Source organism: Chamaea fasciata, unplaced genomic scaffold (genome assembly GCF_029207755.1).
Source record: "Chamaea fasciata isolate MVZ Bird 193981 ecotype frontalis unplaced genomic scaffold, bChaFas1.0.hap1 SCAF_24, whole genome shotgun sequence".
NCBI lineage: Eukaryota > Metazoa > Chordata > Aves > Passeriformes > Sylviidae > Chamaea > Chamaea fasciata.
In genome coordinates this window covers 4,341,062-4,361,035 of record NW_027094109.1, presented here as the reverse complement: position 1 = coordinate 4,361,035, position 19,974 = coordinate 4,341,062, and the positions used below count along the sequence as shown (strand labels likewise).

The 19,974-nt window shown below is 50.2% G+C and overlaps 1 protein-coding gene across 2 annotated transcripts in view; it reads left to right on the top strand.

Moving 5' to 3' along the window:
* The window catches only part of SORL1 (sortilin related receptor 1), a 49,382-nt gene extending 29,655 nt beyond the window's left edge, over positions 1 to 19,727 (top strand). For both annotated transcript variants that reach the window (XM_066203342.1, XM_066203341.1), the window contains exons 27-48: positions 49 to 156; positions 591 to 722; positions 943 to 1,074; positions 1,728 to 1,862; positions 2,154 to 2,309; positions 2,700 to 2,849; positions 3,273 to 3,401; positions 4,852 to 4,978; positions 5,500 to 5,669; positions 5,896 to 6,008; positions 6,286 to 6,390; positions 7,312 to 7,384; positions 8,520 to 8,602; positions 8,854 to 8,950; positions 9,539 to 9,723; positions 10,455 to 10,574; positions 10,658 to 10,822; positions 12,207 to 12,381; positions 12,763 to 12,869; positions 13,741 to 13,933; positions 14,729 to 14,941; positions 15,484 to 19,727. In XM_066203342.1, the coding sequence (XP_066059439.1) occupies positions 49 to 156; positions 591 to 722; positions 943 to 1,074; positions 1,728 to 1,862; positions 2,154 to 2,309; positions 2,700 to 2,849; positions 3,273 to 3,401; positions 4,852 to 4,978; positions 5,500 to 5,669; positions 5,896 to 6,008; positions 6,286 to 6,390; positions 7,312 to 7,384; positions 8,520 to 8,602; positions 8,854 to 8,950; positions 9,539 to 9,723; positions 10,455 to 10,574; positions 10,658 to 10,822; positions 12,207 to 12,381; positions 12,763 to 12,869; positions 13,741 to 13,933; positions 14,729 to 14,941; positions 15,484 to 15,551 (2,936 nt within the window). In that variant the 3' untranslated portion in view covers positions 15,552 to 19,727. The remainder of the gene's footprint in view (positions 1 to 48; positions 157 to 590; positions 723 to 942; positions 1,075 to 1,727; positions 1,863 to 2,153; positions 2,310 to 2,699; positions 2,850 to 3,272; positions 3,402 to 4,851; positions 4,979 to 5,499; positions 5,670 to 5,895; positions 6,009 to 6,285; positions 6,391 to 7,311; positions 7,385 to 8,519; positions 8,603 to 8,853; positions 8,951 to 9,538; positions 9,724 to 10,454; positions 10,575 to 10,657; positions 10,823 to 12,206; positions 12,382 to 12,762; positions 12,870 to 13,740; positions 13,934 to 14,728; positions 14,942 to 15,483) is intronic.
* The last annotated feature ends 247 nt before the right edge of the window (positions 19,728 to 19,974 follow it).

Here is a 19,974-nt window from a genome sequence, read left to right as displayed (position 1 = left end):
AACAAAACCCCGAAAAACGCACAGCATGCACCCAATTCTGGATTTCAGAGAAGAAGTGCAACGGCTTCCAGTGCCCCAATGGCAGCTGCATCCCAACCAGCAAACACTGCGACGGCATCAACGACTGCGCGGACGCCTCGGATGAGCAGCACTGTGGTGGGTACCGGGGGCAGGGGGAGCTGCTGGGGCCCAGCACTCAGGGCTGACACATTTCTGCTCTGCCCCAGCCTGTCCCGCTGGGAGTGAAGGGAGATAATGGGAGATATTTCCCATTATCCCAGGGAGATAATGGGAAAGCCTTAGCGTGCAGTCACGAGCCCCCTGTGAAATCGGCGCGTCAGCAAAAGGCACAGGCTGGGAGGTGACCAAACCCCTCCTGGTGCCTGTGCCCACCCTGAGGGGTTATTTGGTGAGGGCAGCCTGTGCAGGGACACAGCTCAAACCATTTGGGAACTTTCTGTAAGCTCAAACCATTTGTTGGGAACTTTACTTCCTTAAAATCCTCCTGCTGTGCTCAGGTCACCGGTGGGTGACGCTGCTGTTTGCAAGGACAGCAGAGGTGCCACCCCCTGTCCTCCTGTCCCCTGCAGAGCCCCTGTGCACCCGCTACATGGATTTTGTGTGCAAGAACCGGCAGCAGTGCTTGTTCCACTCCATGGTGTGTGACGGCATCATCCAGTGCCGGGACGGGTCGGACGAGGATGCCAGCTATGCTGGGTGCTGTAAGTGTCACACTGGGCACCTCTGCCGAGGGAGGGGTGGGCACAGGAGGAAACCAGAGGCGTGGGGAGAAGCAGGTTACCAGGAAGCTGCCAGGTCTTCGAGGAGGTGGCTCTAGACCTCAAAGCTCTGCTTAGAAATCGGTGATCGCCCCTGAGTGTGCTCCTTCCTGCTCAAGCTTTCCTGAAGCCCTTGATCTTTACACCAAACCTCTCCCTGCAGCCCAGGACCCCGAGTTCCACCGGACCTGTGACCAGTTCAGCTTCCAGTGCCAGAACGGTGTGTGCATCAGCCTGGTGTGGAAGTGTGACGGGATGGACGACTGCGGCGACTACTCCGACGAAGCAAACTGTGGTGAGCAGCACCCCCAGGGCCTCCTGCCACTGCAACTCCAGCTCCCTTTGGCTTTCAGGAGCATGGAGCACCGTCTTGCTCATGTTTTCACTCGTGTTATGTGTGAGTGTAGCTTTCCCTGTGCACATCACAGCGTGTCCTACCTGGAGCTCGGTGCCATTTCCCTCATACTGCAGGCAGGTAAAGGGAAGCACGCAGAAAACCTGGCACATCTTGTGCTTGACTAACTCCTCTGTGGCCATATTTACTGCACAGACTCCCAGCCCCGAGCAGACAGGCAGTTTTCAGCCAAACCCAATATTTACCACTGTTCCCTGGGTGGCTGTAGGAGCTGTACCCAGCCAGGCGAGGCGGCTGCAGCCTCGTTTCGGAGTTGCACGGTTTGCTCCTCCGTTTCTGCCATGCTCTGGTGGGCTCTGCTCTCGTTCTGAGGACAGGGGCGGTGTCTGGCCACGAAGAACACAGACAAAGCAGTGGTGGCAACAGAGGGAAGGCTGGGAGGAATGGGAATGCTGGGGAGGAAAAGAAAGGAATGTGCTTGTGCTGCTCAGGGTGGTGCTCTCTGGGCCAGCCTGAGGTGCTCCCAGCTCTCAGCTGTGCTGAGGGTTGCTGAGGTGACCCTGTGGCTCAGGGGACTCTCCTCTCCCCGCCAGAAAACCCAACAGAAGCCCCGAACTGCTCCAAGTACTACCAGTTCCAGTGTGGGAACGGGCACTGCATCCCCAACCGCTGGAAGTGCGACGAGGAGAACGACTGTGGGGACTGGTCTGATGAGAAGGACTGCGAGGGTAAGGACACACTGCTGAGGCTGTGACAGGGACAGGGCGGGGACTGGGACATGCTGAAGGATCACTCTGCCTTCCCACAGCCCCCGTGGTCCCAAAAACACCCCGTGAATGGGTTGAGTGGGCACTTCCATGCATCTTTTTACTCTATAAATATCCTGATAACAGACACTACGCCACCAAAACCACCGAGGCTTGTGACGCCTCACCTGCTTCCCCCTCGGTGAGCAGCGAGCAGGCAGGGCTTACACAGGAGCAGGGAGCTCAGCTCAGCTCTCCCTGGGGTATTTTTAGGATCTCCAGTTCATCCCATTACCACGCTGATCCCCCCGACGTGCCTGCCCAACCATTTCCGCTGCAACAGCGGCGCCTGCATCATGAACAGCTGGGTGTGTGACGGCTACAGGGACTGCACCGACGGCTCGGACGAGGAGGCCTGTCCCACCTCAAGTAAGCTCTCCTCTCCCTCGCCCCTTCCCTTCTCCCGGATCACGTCTGCAGGGAATTCTGGCCTTTCAGAGCCTTGCCAGCTTGCGGGGTTAATTTATGTCGTGGCTGTAAAATGTCCCGTGGTGCTGGGGGTCACCCTCGTGGTCACCCTCCAGCCGCCAGCTGGGACATTCCCTGCCCAGCAGAGGCTTTTCCGGCCCTCTGCAGTCGGGAGAGAGGATGGCTTAGGCGTCATCCCCTCCGCCTGCTGGATGGAAGGACATTGCCATCTAGTGGAGTCGGGGCCCGGGGACAGCAGCCGGTCCCTCCCGGTGACAGGAGGTATAACCGGTCCTGGGTGCCAGCGCGGCCGTGCCTCGGTGCTTTCCTGCCCGTCTGTCCTTTGTGCAGGACCCAACGCCACAGCCACGTCCCCGGCGCTCCCGGGGCGCTGCAGCCGCTTCGAGTTCGAGTGCCAGCAGCTGCACAAGTGCATTCCCAACTGGAAGCGGTGTGATGGAGTGAGGGACTGCCAGGACGGCACGGACGAGAGGAACTGCCGTGAGTGTGGGCAAGGGACAGGCTCCCACCCGGATCCTTCCCTTGGGAGGGCAGGGAAGCCTCTGAGGAGGCTTTGATTGCTGGTGAAAATCCCTGGGGATTTTCCTTTACAGAAAAAAAAAAAAATTCTTTACAGAAAAAATAAAAAATCCTTTACAGAAACCAGAAATCCTTTACAAGAAAAAACAAACAAACAAAAAGGATAAAAAGCCCAAGCGGTGCTATTCCCATTACAAGTCCAGTTGTTGATTTTAACGGGATAAGCTCCAGGTTCTTCTGAAGGTGAAGCCAGAAGGAGACACCCCAGTGTCTCTGGCACATCAGCCTGAGCTCCATCCCTGACATTGCAACCACCTGGAAACATTCCAGTGCTGCTGAGGGAACTTCCCCGCCTCGAGCCCTGAACTCTTGTGCCTTTTTCAGCCACTCAGAGCAGCCTGTCGTGCCCCAGTGGTTTCAGGTGTGAGGATGGCGAGGCCTGCATCATGCTGACCGAGCGCTGTGACGGGTACCTGGACTGCTCAGACAGCAGTGATGAGAGGAACTGCACAGGTGAGCAGCAGCCCCGCGCCATCCCTCACTCCCTGTCAGCACACACAGCTGCTCTCCTGGATGTGTGACCTTTCCCTCCCAGCATCCTTGATTTATCTGCCTCCGCTCGGTTGTCCGAGCTACCTCCTCACCCATTTATCACCAGCTGGGACAAACTTCCCAGCAGCTTCTGTGCTGACAGTTTGTCTTCCAGCAGCCTCAGACACGGCAAAAAAAGAAAAAAAAAATCATTTTAGGATGGATAGGAGCAAAGCTGTCTATTTTACACAGCCCACAGGTGAAGCAAGAGTCTCCTGCTGTGCCCTCCCTTGCAAGGTGACCCTGGGGGATGTGGCAGGTGGCCTGCTGCCATCCCTGGCTGTCCCATGCTGGCCTTGGTGGCCCTGTGGGGGCAGAGGGACAGAGCCAGCCCTGGGCTGATGACAGCGATCGATCACTGCCTCTGGCCAGCCATGAGCTTCAGCTGCTCCCCCACTGAGCTGCTGGGGGGGCTGGGCATCAATCAGGTTTAGTTCTTTAATTAAATATTGATTGGGAGAGGCTAGCAGGTTCAGGGGAGAGGGAAGGAGATGCTGAGATACACTACTCAGCTGCTACGCCAAGGGAAAACCATCTCTCTTCCCTTGGAGGAATTGTCCTGCCATGCTGCCCGTGGACCTGTGTGCCTGCTGGATTTAATCCCAGCTGTTCAGGGAAAGCAAAACAGCAGCAATTTGCCTCTGCTCTGCTTGGCTTCTGTTCAGCACCAAAGCTGAGCACCCCAGCAGAGCCAAGCCACAACAGTGGGATTTGGGCTCCAACGTGTACAGAGAGAGCAGGGAATGGCCTGGTGGGAGCAGGGCACGGGTTTGGGGAATTTCAGATCAGCACCTCCCATCCCCAGCTCTGCCAGGGCTGGGTTCCACGGTGCTTTCCTCCCCTAAGTGTCCCAGTGAGGGTCAGGCAGTGATTCAGAGCTCACGCCAAGGCAAGCCCCAAACGTCAGTTAGCCGCCTTTGCTTGGGTCCTGCTGCTGAGCACAAGATGGGATAAGGGAAAACACTCAAAGAAAGGTCCTGGCTGGTGACAGGGACGGCACAGACTGATCACAGCAGGAGAAGGGTGACACTGAGCAGTTTGCACTCACACGCTTCCAAAATTCCCAGTGTTTCATCACAGCCACTTTTTATCTGTCCTCAGGGGAAAGGGGACGCCTGCCTGATGCAGCATAAAGACATTTTGGGTAGAACTAAGAGCACCAGGGGTAAACCCCTGCTCTGAACTGCCCTCTGTGAGCTCAGTCTTCTCCACTGATAAATTCCACATCTCATTTAAATGGTGCAGACACCCCTTCAGTCAGTGCTGTTTGTACCTCCTCCCTTGTTGGTGTCAAAACCAAAACTCCTGTTTCTCTCCTGGGCACAGGGCTTGTTTCCCTGCAGTAAATTAACTTTCCCCATTCCCTGCTCAGATGACACAATCGTGTACAAAGTCCAGAACCTGCAGTGGTCGGCTGATTTCTCTGGGGACGTCACCCTGACGTGGGCTCGGCCCAAAAGGATGTCCTCGACCTCCTGTGTCTACAACATCTACTACAGGTACATCACCCCTCCCCTGCTGTTGTGTCAGGTGAAAAGGACAGGCATGAGCACAGGTGTGCCTGGATTTACTGCAGAGAACCACACAGGGTCAGGCCTGGGACATTCAGAGCTCCTTAATCAAGTTCTGCTTGGAAAATCTAATATTTGGTAGCAAAAGAGACACAAAATAGGTGCACCCAGAGGGCATTGGTGACAAGCTGCATTGCTTTCCTCCTTGACTAGTTACTCAGATGGTAAAGTTGTTATATTCATTTTTTTTTCCCATTTGGGCCTTGTCTTTGTGGGACCATTAACAGCAAGAACAAAGATAATAAACCTGAGCGCAAGAGTTATAGGAAAGCTCAGGGGCTTCTAAGTCACCAAGCCACAGTTAATTGAGGCTTTCCAACGGCATCTTTTCAAGACTGGTGGTGTGGCCTTACCAAAACGAGCAGCAACCTTTTAAAATGGTTCCATTTTTGGGGACAAATCTTAAAAAAATCCCATCCCGACTGGAGGTGTGTGGCTCTGTCACTCAGGACGGTCGGTGAGAGCATCTGGAAGATCCTGGAGACGCACAGCAACAAAACCAACAGCGTTCTGAAGGTGCTCAAGCCCGACTGCACCTACCAGGTGAAAGTGCAGGTGCAGTGCCTGAGCCGGGTCTACAACACCAACGACTTCATCACGCTGCGGGCGCCCGAAGGACGTAAGCACAGCTGCTGCTCCCCCCAGTGCCGGCCAGATTGCTGCTGCCTTGGGCTCAGAAAGAAACGGATCCCTGCTGTGAACAGCAAGGGTCTTTCCATGGCCTTGGGAGTTGTGCTGGGCTGGGAGAAAGGGCCGTCCATCCCTCCGTGTGCTGATTTTTCGGGGAGATGATGCTTTCCCCCCGGCGCTGTGGCTGTCACTGATGTTTCTCTTTCTCCCACTAGTACCAGATGCTCCCCTCAACCTTCAGCTGTCCCTGAAGAAAGAAGCTGAGGGTGTGGTGGTGGGCTGGTGGAGTCCTCCCGTGAACGCCCACGGCCTCATCCGGGAATTCATCGTGAGTCCTGCTGCCCCTGCGGGGGGCTGAGCCCAGCTGGGTGGCATGGGGACAGCAGCACACAGCCGGGGTGGGGTGGGCCTGCAATGGGATATTTTGGGGAGGAAATCTGCTGGGAACATCAGGCAGGCTGGGAGAAGAAACGCTGGGGGCTGCAGGCAGCACCACAGCCCTCGAGTTCCTAATTTCTCCCTTCATTCTGCTGATATTTTGCCCCAGAGGGCCCTGCTGACCTGAGGTCTTTGTGAGCCCTCACGCCTTGTTTTGGTGCTCCTAGGTGGAATACAGCAGCAGTGGGTCCAAGGAGTGGTCATCCCTCAGAACCACCAAGAACTACACGGAGATCAAGGACTTGCAGGTCAACACTCTCTACACAGTCAGAGTGAGTATTTCCAAAGCTCTTTCTGAGTATTTCCAAAGCTCTCTCTAAGCGAGCTCTCATCACTGAGTGGCCAAAGTCCTGCACAGCCAAGAATTTGCTAAAAAACCATCTTGTTAAAAAAACCATCTTGTTAAAGCCCTGCCCTTTAATGCCAACCCGCACCACCACTGCCAATGTCTATAGTTCCAAGGCCCTTGGTTTGCTCCTTTGTCCCAGAAGGCCAGGCTGGGTTACAAAATCCTCCCTGCTAATTGCCCATTCCAATGTCACTGCAATTGCACTGGATGTGGGCCAGAGATAAATTCGGTCCTTGGTGTATCGGGGGGAAGAGAAGCAGATCTGCCTGTGGGGAATGTCTGCACAGGGGAGAGCCTGGGTAATTATAGACAGAAGTAATAAGAGCAGGAAATGAAAGTCTGCACAGAGAGCCCTGGGAAATGTGTGCTTTGCCGTTGTCCATCCTCCTCAGTTCCTGGGGAAGTTCCTGGGCATAAACCTCCTCCTCCAAATCTGTTGTTCTCACAGCTGGTTGGAGCCTTTCCTCCCATGGCATTCCTTCCCGATATAACCCGTCCCCAAATAAATCTGTGGAAGTAGATTCAAGGCTTGGACTTCCCTGGCGTGGTTCTCACCTACTTAATGGCCCGTGGAGTCCCAAGCTCCTTATCTCACGGACTCCTCAAAGATCTCATAAGAGAGCAGTTATCTGCAAAGAGGCTGCACCTCCCTCCTCTTAGATTCCTCTAATTGACTTTAAGCAGTCGGCTTTATCTCTGCATTAAGCATTTTATTGCCAAGTAATTAAGCTTTTGTTTGCTTCCAAGTCCTTTTCCCAGGAGCCCCGGCAGGTCCGTAACCTTGCTCTAACCTCCCGCTCTGTTTGCACTGTGTGATGTTGCTCGTGTTCCCTCATTTCCAAAGGTTGCTGCAGTGACCAGCCGAGGGGTGGGAAACTGGAGCGAATCCAAGTCCATAACCACCGTCAAAGGCAAAGGTAAGTGTTGTTGTTCGGGTCAGCTCAGAGGAGGTGACGGAAGGGCAGAGTGTCAGCCTGGAGCATCAGCAGCAGCACCCAGAGACACCTCCCCGGCCTGTATTCTCCCTGCTGGGCCTTTCACACCGTTCGGCAGCTTTGCTGTTGGCAGTGACCTGTGAAAAGCGACTTTTTCACTCAGCCTGAGCTGCCTCAGAGTTCCCTGGCGTGTCTGGAGCGGTCACTGATTTCCTCTGGATGTGCTGCCCTGGAACTGAGCAAGAGCCTGTCCCCTCTCTCCCAGGCTGCAGACAGATTCCCTCGGACTTTTGTAGGCCAAATCCTGCCTCCAGACAGACAAGAAATTACCAACTCCATCACTCTCACTCTGAAGGGACGCTGGCTCATCCTTCTCCCTCTTAGGTCACGGTTACTGTGGCTCCTCCTGCAGGTTTAGACCATAAAAAGCAACCACAGCTCCCAAGAACTATCGCAGCATCACAGTCTAACAGCAGATGAATTCAAACAGCACAGTAAATCATTTCCTTCCCAACCTGTTGTTTTTTTTTGGGTTTTTTTAAAAGAAAGAACCTTTTGAAGTCGTTTGTATTCGTGCCAAGTATTTCATCCAAACTTACATCCCTGCCTCAAAATTGTCTGCCGATTTGTCAGGCGAAAAAAGGGAAGGAAAACACCAGGCTGCTCAAAGTGCAGGAATCAGATAATGTGAATTACCTGATGGTTTAGCAAAACAGAGGTAAAAAAGAACAGAATCAGCTTTGACTTCAGGTTTAGCACGAAGTGTTTGGCACCGTTATCTCCTGACCCCCCTCAGCAGCTCCTGGGAAGGCCGGGAGCTGTTAACTGGGATAGGAGCTCACCCTGCTGTGTTCAGAGGGAAAAAATCCCTTTGCCCAGACCCCTCCAGGCCCAGCCTGCACTGAGCAAGGCACAGATAAAGCAGCTTTTAGGTGGTGAACTTAAAAAAATGACGTCAGTGTCTTCTCTGAGGGGGACATGTCTGAGGCAAGGTTGGGGTGTGCTGTTCTGGCAGCTGGGAGTTACCACAGAAAGCTGTATTTTATCTGTCCCCTCTCAATAAACATTTTTACTTCTTTGTGCTGCACTAACAGGTCTTTCCTCTCTTTCCTCCCAGTCATTCCTCCCCCTGTCATCCACATTGAGAGCTACAGCGAGGACTCCATAAGCTTCAGCCTAAAAATGACCACGAATATCAAGGTGAGAGTTTTTTTTCGTTTTCATCTGAGCTGGGTGAATGGTGAATAGTGGCTGGGAGAAGCTGTCACCCACTGAAGCATTGCGGTTACCAGTTATTTCACGCCAAATCATTTCTTGCTGCTCCCGGACTGCCCCGGGGCTCTTAATTGGGATGGAAAATACAATGCAAAGACTGTCAGGGGTCTGCCAGTAACCCTGGTTCCCTGTGTGCATCAGCTGAGCTGATGGCTCTGTGTCCTTGGGCTTGACAGGTCAGTGGCTACGTGGTCAACATCTACTGGACATTCGATAGCCACAGGCAGGAAAAAAGGACTCTGGTCATAGAAGGAGAAAAGTCCATCCAAAAAGGTGAATTCTGCTCAAAATAGAAAGTTTTGCTTTGGTCAACACCAGGCAGAAGGATTTATGAGAGGTTATAGGATTATTTTATTTTTCTTTTTTTTTAAACTAGTAGTTTCTGTTTGAACAATTCTGTTTAAATCTGGACAGGACAGAGCAGCGAATCCTCTGTTTTGAGGACTGCCTGGAGATTTCAAGCAGATTTGGGATTTACCCCCAGAGCTGCACTAGTCCTTTCTCCTCACATGGGGCTTTGTTCGTTGTTCCATTTTCTAATCTGCCAAAGGGAGTAGAAACGCAGCAAGGATTTCTTGGGCTGGCATACAGCACATGTCCCTATAAATCACTTTTCTGGCTTGGGAAAATCTCGGTGTGGATATGGGAAATCATCCGGGCACAGAAAAGCACAGGCTGGGGTTGGATTCCAGAGTCCCACGCAGGTGCTTCTGTGTAAAGGGAATTACTGCAAAAAGTCACAGAGTACAGCCCAGGAGAGGCAGGCTCCTGTTTGCTGACGCTGACCCTTCCCTCGTGCTCCCACCCTGCCCTCCCAGTGCTTTGCCTCACCTAATAGTGCCCCTTTCTCTTCTTGCTCAGTGGCCAATTTGACAGCACACACCCCCTATGAAATTTCTGCCTGGGCTAAGACGGAGCTGGGTGACAGCCCTCTGTCTTTTGTGCATGTGGTGACCAGTGGCACACGACCTGTGTCCCCAAGCCTCAAGGCCAAGGCCATCAACCAGACAGCCGTGGAATGCAGCTGGACCGGCCCCAGGAATGTGGTAAGGCACCAACCCTTCCCTCACCAGCCACCCTGGGCTCTGGCTCAGAGCCTCAGCAGCACACAAAACCCCTGAAATCAGGATATTTTGTTGTTGTTTTTGTTTGGGTTGAATTCCAAGGCCCTGAAAATTTGGGGGGATAATGAGGGAAAGTATGGGGATTGGAACAGAGAGTATAATGGAGCTGGTATCTGAGGCCTGATCAAGCAGAAACCATGGGAGAGACAGACAGATAAATGCTCCCTGCGGCAGGAGTGACCGAGAAACATGTTGTGAAACTTTGTAATGATTACCAAGTAACCGAGGTCATAAAGAACGTGTAACCAATGAGAATTTGTTGCCAAAAATAGAACCCTATATAAGTGAAAAACCCTATATAAACACCTTGCATGCTCAATAAATTTGGCTTCTGATCGGGACTCGGAATGTCCCCGATAGGAAAGAAACCTCCTGCCTTTTAAACAGAAGCAAAGAAAGGCTTCTTGTCTGTTTGCTGCAGTGAGAAGTGGCTTAAACACAGCCTCTGAATGGACTGCTGTTACCTGAGCCGAGCTCAGGGGGTTTGGGTTGGGAGTTCAAAGGCAAGTGGGCAGATTGAACTTGGGCAGGACAGAGGGAAAAGCAGGAAAAAGGGTGCAGAGGGAAACGGGCCTTTGCTTCATGCCCCTAAAAAGTGACATCCAGTGGATGCTCCGGGCCATGCCAAACCCTGCTGTGCTCTCCCTCCTCAGGTCTACGGCATCTTCTACGCCACGTCCTTCCTGGAGCTGTACAGGAGCCCCCACAACAGCACCACCAGCGCCCACAACATCACGGTGCTGGTGCAGCGGGACGAGCAGTACCTGTTCCTGGTGGGCTGCCCTCCTCCCCTGCCCCTCTGCCCTCCCCGGGGCCCCACCAGCACACAGCCCTGAGCCCTGTGCCTCCCTCCCAGGTGCGGGTGATGTCTCCATACCAAGGGCCCCCCTCTGACTACGTGGTGGTGAAGATGATCCCGGACAACCGGCTGCCCCCGCGGCACCTGCACGCCGTGCACACCGGGAAGACCTTCGCCGTCATCAAGTGGGAATCGCCCTACGACTCGCCCGACCAGGACATGGTAACGTGGTGGATCAGGCTTCTTCTCCTGCCAAGCTCAGGATTAATACACAGGAGTCATAATTAATGGCTTGGCTAATGATTAGTGACTTGTGATTAATGCACGGGATTAATGCGGGAGTCAGGGTTTTGTGTTCGGACTCGGTGTTTATTATTTCTTTAGCTCTAACTAGCAAGTTACAAAACGAAGGTAAAACGGAGCACCTCGAACTCTTTCCAAGGTTATTTAAGTGCTAATCACCCAATAACGAGGTGACGCTGATATCATTTATATTTCTGACCCAATAATGACCACCCAAGGCCCGCAATGCAGACCTTTTCCACCCAGTTACAGAAAACTACCCAAACCCTTGAAGAAGAAGGAGGAAGAAGGTGAAGAAGAAGGATTTAGACTTCCTCCATCTTGCCCCACGTATATACTATGTACTAAAATCCCAAATCTAAGTTTTTCACCCTGTGAGATCACACAATACTATTCAAACTACACAACCCCAGCACCATCACTCAATTTCAGAACCCTGTTCCACGGCCTCAGGTCAAATGTGGTGTTTGCTTGAGGGTCAGTGCCTTTTAGAACAGAAATCCTGGGATTTTCAGCCTCCAGGGTTCCAACAGCAGCACCTCACAGAGCCTTCTCCTGTCCCTGTGCACACAAAATCCTGGCTCAGAGGCAGATCCCTGCCTTTCTTCTGCTGGAGGAAGGCTGAGATCAGGTCTGTGCTCCACATGAAATCATCACCAAAGCGCTGACACCTCCAACATGTTCATTTCCTCCCTACTGGCCATTAGCTCAGGACTATGGCATTTAAAAAGAGCCAGGTCCGGGGTATCTGTTGCTGAGCAAATCTTAAAAACAGCCCTGGGCTTGTGCCAAAACACCTTTCTGGGCCTTGGCTCTGCCCAGGAGGGCAAGGCACTGCCTCCAGCCCCAACAAAGCCCGGTTCTGTTCTCTGCCACGCTGGAATACACTCAGGTCTCGCTCCATTGAAGGCCAGTCATTTTCTCAGCAAGCTTTTCCCCTCCCATTCTGCTCCAGAGACTTCACCAGGAAAGGTTTGGAGGTACAAACCTTCCCAGCAGAGCTGGAAACTCTGACAGGGCAGGGGTTTGTGTTGCATCCTTGTGGTTCACCGAGAAACACAACCTGAGGTTTCCCTCCTGCCCTCATCTGTTTCACTAACTGCATTCTCTGTACCAGTAAATGCTGATTTTGGGCAGAGATCCAGAGAGAGGCTTGGAATTTTGCTTCCCAGGCTATCTGAAAAGCTCAGCCTTGGTTTAAAGCTAATTTTACCTGCCCTGTCTAATGTCCTACCACTGTTTAGCTGAAATCCTGCAGGAAAATGAGATTTTTTTTTTTCCCATCCATTTCCTCCCCCTCCAGCTCTATGCCGTGGCAGTGAAAGATTTGGTGAGAAAAACAGATAAAATCTACAAAGTGAAAAGCCGGAACAGCACGGTGGAGTACACCATAAAGAAGCTGGAGCCAGGAGGGAAATACCACGTGATTGTCCAGCTGGGAAACATGAGCAAGGAATCCAGCATGAAGATCAACACAGGTAAGGGACAGAAATGTTCCTGCAGCTCTTGGTCCTCTCCCACAGCCAAAGCCCAATTTTGGGAGGCCTCCCAGGGCAGGTGACTGCACCCCCAAACAACAGCAGTGGAGAGGAAGCTTCTCAAATGATTTCCAGTGTTTTTCTCCTGGTAAATGGAGGTGGAAAAGGCACCGGTTTGGCTGGGTACACATCATCGATCACCATTACAGCCCTACCACTGAAAAATCCCTCCCAGCCTCTCCTCCAGCACATCCCTTTTCCAGAGTTTTGTGCTAATCCCTTAAAAAGTCCCACCGAGTTTCAGAAGTGACTCCATTCCTGTAAGAGGAAAGTGCCACCAGTGCCACAGCCTCACCCGCTGCCACTTTTCCCCATTTGCAGTCCCCCTGTCTGCACCGGACGCCTTAAAAATCATCACTGAGAACGACCATATTCTGCTTTTCTGGAAGAGTTTGGCATTGAAGGAAAGCAATTTCAATGAAAGCCGGGTAAGTTTTGCTGTCCTGCAGATAATCCTGGGGCGCAGTCAGTGCGAGGCTCCTTTCACAGACTCTGAAATCCATCCTGTCCTTGGCGAGCCCTCTAGAAGAGCTCACTAAAATTCATGTCATGGCTGAGGCTCTGAAGCTGATAGATGCAATCAGTCACCTTTTAGGAACATAATTACCCTGCTAGAAAAGGACAATTGTCCCTTGTGTGAAAGGACTGGGAGTAGGACACTGGGAGTAGGACACTGCCCTGCCGTGCCAGGAAGCCTGAAAGTTGTCATTATTCAGACCTGGATAGAAAATCTGTGAAATGTCGTCTGTCAGAGCATGGGCAGGTAGAAAACTGCACCAAAAAAAACCCTCACCCTCCTGGGCTCTGTGTGTGGGTGGATGCTAAGGACAGAGTGGACCAGACAAACCAAACCAGAGTCATCTAGGTTGGAGAAGACCTCAAAGATTGGGTCCAAGCTGTGCCTGATCCCCACCTTGTCACCAGCCCAGAGCCCTGAGTGCCACCTCCAGTTGTTTCTTGAACACCCCCAGGGAAGGGAATTCCAAACCTCCCTGAGCAGCCCTTCCAAAGTTTAACAACCCTTTTAGTGAAGAAATCCTTCCTGATGTCCAAGATGAGCCTCCCCTGGCACAACTTGAGGCCGTGTCCTCTCCTCCTGTCACTTGGGAGAAGAGAATTCTCTCCTCCCTGAACTGGCCAAGGTCAGTGCACAGCAGCAGGGGTTCCTGCAGGAAGCTCCACATTTCCCTCTCCCAGATGAGTTCATCAAAGCCAGATCCAAGTTTCAAAGCCCTTTTGGAAGGAGCGAACCTGCCCTCTGCAGCCGAATGATCCGGGGTTTGTGTTTCCCTCCCTCAGGGCTACGAGATTCACATGTTTGACAGCCTGATGAACATCACAGCCTACCTGGGCAACACCACGGACAACTTCTTCAAGGTGTCCAACCTGAAGATAGGCCACAACTACTCGTTCACCGTGCAGGCCCGGTGCCTCTACGGGGGGCAGATGTGTGGGGAGCCGGCCACGCTTCTCTATGACGAGCTGGGAACGGGTGAGTCCCAATTTCACAGAATCCCAGAATCACCAGGTGAGAAGAGACCTCCAAGATCGAGTCCAGCCTAGTCCCGACACCTCAGCTAAACCACAGCACCGAGTGCCACATCCAGTCTTTTTTTAAACACGTCCAGGGATGGTGACTCCACCACTCCCCGGGCAGACTTTATCCCTCTTTATCCCTATTCCTATACTTTATCACTTTTTCTGTAAAAAACTTTTCCCTATTATCCAACCTAAACTTCCCTTGGTGCAGCTTAAGGCTGTCCTCTTATTTTTCTTAAGTCCTCCTATTCTGTCAGTTGCTGCCTGGAGAAAGAGACCAACCTCCCCTGACTACAGCTTTATACAGTTCCTTTAAAGGAGCTGTAGAGTGATAAGGAGTGATGTTTTCTCCTCATCCTGCTTAAAAAATACTCAGGGAAACCTCATAAATTCTTTAGGGATGTGCTGTTGGTACAAACAGCACTTGTGTCCTGTCGCTGTAGGACATAAAAGACTCCAAATATTTCAGAGGCAAAGAACACAGAAAAAAAGCTTTATTGTCTAATTCTTACTGCCTTTTATAAGGTGTTCTGATACAGACTTAACATGGTTGGCGAATAGGAACGACACCTCCCTAGTGCCATTGGTAAGAACAGCAAAACACCACCTGGAGAAAGATTGTTTTGAGAAAGGAGAGTTGTTTGCCAAGGTTGTTTTGAGAAGAAGAATTTTCTCCTTGGGAAAAAAGCTAGCAGCTGCCAGCAGGTTAAAAATCTCTCAGGCCCACAGTGTCCCCTCCCTCCACCAGGTCAAGACTCCTCTGCCACCAAATCCGGCCGGGCCACGGACATGGCTGCCATCGTGGTGCCCGTGCTGTTCCTGCTGCTGGTGACCCTGGGCATCGGCTTCGTGGTGCTCTACATGAGGCACAGGAGGCTCCAGAACAGCTTCACCGCCTTCGCCAACAGCCACTACAGCTCCCGCCTGGGCTCGGCCATCTTCTCCTCCGGGGACGATCTGGGTACGTGGCCCCTGGTGGCGTTTGGGGACAGCACTGGGGGGGTGGCATCAGGGCAAGAATTAATTATTTTACTGTAGTTTGGGCCACTCTGGCATCACGATCTCGATGGATTTGGTCTAAGAGTATAAATCATGGAATTACAGAGTCATTAAGCTTGGAAAAACCTTCGAGACTATCAAGCTCAACCGCCAAAAGTTTTTCCGGCCAAAGATATTTTTTCAACTTAGACCTCTCCTTCCAATGCAAATCACTTAGAAGCGCATTGGGGATGTGAAATCAGGGCAAGGATTGATTATTTCGTCATGGTTTGGGCCACTCTGGCACCACAATCTCTATGGATTTGGTCTCAGAGTACAAATCACAGAATTATGGGGTTGTTAAACTTGGAAAAGGCCTTCAAGACCATCAAGTCCAACCGCCGAAAGTTTCACCAACCAATATTTTTATCCAATTAAATCCCTCCTTCCAAGGCCAAACACTTCAAAGCAGAGTCTCAAGTGCTGAGGGGCCCCTAACAGCTCTCTTTTGGGTTGGTTTTCCAGGGGATGAGGACGACGAAGCCCCGATGATAACTGGATTTTCAGATGACGTCCCCATGGTCATCGCCTGAAGCGCATTTCTGACTGTACAAAACCAAATGGTGTAAATATTTTCATTTGATAAAAATAGTTGATTGTTTATTTTAAAAATGCACTTTGAGTTGCAATACGTTATTTTTATATGGGCCAAAAAAAAAAAAAAAAAGAAAAAAATAATAATAATAATTTTAAGAATACACTTTGTAGTAATCAACTGTGAATTGCAGACTAGGTTGGTTGAGTAACAAATTGCTTTGATTTAACATTAATTTAGTCTTACAAGGCTATGCTTGCTGGGCATGCTTTTAAGTCTGTGAGATATTTTCCGTTGACTAAATTGGCTACTCATTTTATTTTTCTAAGACGAGAATAAATTTATTTAAAAAAAAAAAATTCAGGAGATTATATATGTAGAGAGAGAGATAATATAGTCCCTGAAGGTTTTGCTTTTACTTTAGGACAAAAAACAAACAAAAAAAAAAAATCCTTTGGACTTTGTTTTATATGAAAGTATTTTTGTTGTGTTAATTTATTGGGAAATCTGCTGCGGAACAGATTTCCAGAGTCGTCAGACATTGTACACATTCTTGTGTAGAACATGTGCCACTTTATCTTGCAAGGCAGTCGTATCTTGGCATCCCCATCGTTGTCCTTGCCATGATAATAAACCCCCTCATTTTCACATGGTTTTTCTCCCTTTCAAAGACCCAATCTTTGAGCAATCTTAAGGTACAGCAGCACTGTTTTTGTTTTTTTTTTAGGGGCGAGTTTTAGCTTCCTGCTGCTGTGGGAAGTCAAAAATATCCCCGCATCAAGATGTGCTGCCCAAACCCCTCCTGCTGCTGCCCCTGCCCTTAATTAATCTGGAGCTTATGACCACCACATCACTGAAACAAAAAAAAAAATTGCCACTTGCACCTTAAAACTCATTTCCCAGGTATTTTTTAGGATACCTCTGCTCTGTGGAGCTTCCCTCAGATGCCAGCACATTGGTGGGACGGAAGGGGGAGCCTCCAGTGTGTGCAAATCCCGATTTTCCCCACTCACACAGAGCAATAATTACTGAAAATTTAAATTAATTTGGCCCACAGCAGGGATCTGATGCTCCCTCGTCGGAATTTCCTAAAAGCAGCTGTAGTTTTACCTACAGCTTTAGAAATAATATAAATACACACACACACACACGTGTTATTTTCTCATCTCGCATTCCCAGCAGACACAATACTGGCTGCAGAGCCAAATGCAAAAAAAAAAAAAAAAAAGGTCTGCTTGCCACTGTTTGGAGCTTTGATTTTTGTGACAGCAAAATGTGAATTTCACCAAAAAAAAAAAAAAATTGTGAACCTCACTACCTGCCAAGCCAGGAGCACGACAGGAGAGGATGTTCAGGGCTCTCCCCTGGCCGTGCTCGATATATGCAAAACTTCTCACCAGGAAAATGCAGCACACTGTCTTGTCACACTGTTTTTGTGAAGAAAAAAAAAAAAACAAAAAACAAAAAGGTATTTTTGCTGTGTAAATTAAGTTATAATTGCAGTCTTCCTACAGATGAAACGAGAGAGGCCAACTATGTTTTGATACGCGACTGATCCGTTTAATTTCACAGTAGAAAAATGTATTTAAAAAGAAAAAAAAGTTGAAGTCTGGGTGGTTTGATACTCTAGAGAAATACTGACTCTATTTTCAATTACTGGTGACAGATTCCTCCCCGCCCCCCCTCCCCAAAGCTGGGACCAAACTAGAATCAGATTTTTGTAAGTAGCAGCAAGCTCGCAGAGTTGCAATATTTTTACCTTGTCAGTGGATCAGGTGATGTTCAGGAGTTGAAATTTTGAGTGAACTCAACCCAGTACACACTTGCTCAGCTTGCCCTGGAGTTACAGCTACACAGAGAGACCAGACTCTGACCCAGAGGAGAAACCAGTCTCAAAAACATAAATCCAAAGGTTTTATGCAGGAGAGGAAGCCTAAAAACAGAGATAAAGAGCATTCAACCCCTTCTTTATGAAGTCAATTTTTTTAGCACAGGTAACTGAAAATCACAATGTAGCATCCCAAAATCTGGTGCCTCTCTGGTGAGGGTTAGGAGCGGTTTAATTCTGATATTTTACTCCCCCAGGGTAAATCCTGCTGCAGTAAAATGAGCAGAATTTAGAGTCTAGCCCATCTCTGTCTAGCCAGATGCCACGGGGAACCTTGTAACCACTTGATATCCTGCAGAAATCCCTCGCCTGGAGATTTCCAAGCATCACCTGGGGGACAGGTCACTCCTGGCCACTCTGAAAGGCTCCTGGCTTGGGGACACTGGCGCAGAGCAAAGCATTTTGTACCCAAACCCCAACACTCCTGGTTAAATCTAACTCTAAAACATAGCGTGGGGCAGAGCAGAGCCCTCCGTGGAGTCACCCCTGCGTGCCCAGGGCTTTGGGGACACTGCAAAGCCCCTTGTGGGGACAGCCCTGTCACCCAGAGCTGTCCCCAACCCTCCCCTTCACTGCAAAAATCACCACTGTGCTCTCAGCAAAGCAACTTTCACAGGGCTAGTGTATTTTATATGTAGAGATAGAGAAGTCTGGGCTCCAGGTGGGGAGGAACCGATGCAGTTCTGGGGTAAATTGTATATTTTTATGAACTTTTGAAGCACGGAATCTTGTTCACGGAGACGTTCAGGGGGTGGGAGGGTCCTGCTGTAAATATGGTACGTGGATGTGGATGTATATTTCATTCTGGTTTCATTTCAGTAGCCTTACGTGGATGTGACATGACTTGCTACCCTGAATTTCGGGAGGTGATTTGGGTTCGCTTTAGGGCAACCCGGTAAAATGTTTGGATCCGGCTGGAAAACAAACAAAAAAAAAAAAAGGTGTGGAAAATACCCTGGTTAGGAGGAACTTTGAGCAGTTCATTTGCGTTTGCATCCATTTCAGATGCCCGTGGGTGCTCTCAAGTCCATTTGAACAAAAGACTAAAGGTTGAACACCAAAATCTGTTGAGGTTTTGGACCATGAGGCTCCTTTTGCTTTGGCTCAGGCTTTTTGTGAGGTTTCCTTTTTTTGTGTTGGGGCTTTGGTTTTTACAAGAAAGGACAAGGAGGTACCATTTCCCAGGCTGGAGACCTATTAAAGGTCCGAAAAAGGCTCTTTTCAGTCGGAACAAACCCCACCTGTGGGTTGCCAGCCCTGTAAAATCTCCCTGAACCCAGAGAGAGCAGAGCCCATGCAGGAAGCAGCTGGAGCAGGAGCTTCCAGCCCCTCTAGGGTTTGGCTGAGGACCCAGGAAAACTGCAAGGGGATTTCACAGAGGGGTGGAAATTGGGGTGAAACCCCCTGGCTTCAGGTGTTTCGTGTGCAGAAGAGCTGGTGTGCTGCGAGTTCACGCCCCAGCTCTGACCTGTTCCAGGTGCTCCCACCTTGACACAGCCTCAGGTGTCAGCCCCGGGAAAAGCCTCTTTTCCTTGGACACGGATCGAGTTACAGGGGTGTTTGGGAGCTCAGAGCAGCCGGGAAGGAGAGGGGAGAGCAGAAGGGCAGAGCTGGCTGCCAGCATCCACCTCTTGTGACCTCGTGGTTATCACCGTGGTGGTCACCACGTTATTGCACTCCTCCTGTTTCCAGAGTGTCCAAAACCCTCACATCATCCACCAGGGAACGCCCACCTGAGCCAGGGGAAGTCTCTCTGAGCAGAATTCCCATTCCTCGCAGGGCAGAGCTCAGTGTGAGCATCTCCATGCTTGGAATCGGAGTAAATTTAATCACAAATTTGACCTGCTCGCTGATGGAAAAGTCAAATGTCATTCTTTTCAGCAAAAAAACTCCACCTTTTCTGAAACAGCTTTCAAGTCTCCTTCAAATGGACTTGAGAAGGGAAATGGTGCAATAACTCAGCTACTCTTGGACCCCAAGAGCATCCTTGTTCCTGGAAATAGCTGCAGCATTATAATTAATCCTTCCAAACCTGCACCAGTCCACAAGCAGCCAGCCTCTCATGGAGGTAGTGTCAACTTTTAATCAGGTTCTTTAAGTGAAGTTTAATGTTATACTGTCTGAATTGCTACTCTGTGTCCTTTGTTTGTTTGGTTGGTTGGTTTGTTTGTTTTTCATTCATTGATTTCTGCTATGTATTATTGCACAATTTTGAAGGAATTTTTGTCTGTCCATTTCCCCCCCCACTTAATGATAATAATAAAAATGGATTGGGTAAACAAAACACTTTTCTGGTTTCTGAAATTGTTGTCCAGCCTCTGTGTGTCTAGTGCAGGAAAAAGGAGACTTTTTTTCTGAGCATATTTTTGTTTTACAAAACCTGACGGAATTAGAGAATCACTGAATGGTTTGGGTTGGAAAGGACATTAAAGATCATCCAATTTCTACCCCTTGCCAGGGGCAGGGACACCTTCCACTATCCCAGGTTGCTCCAAGCTCCATCCAGCCTGGCCTTGGCCACCTCCAGGGATCC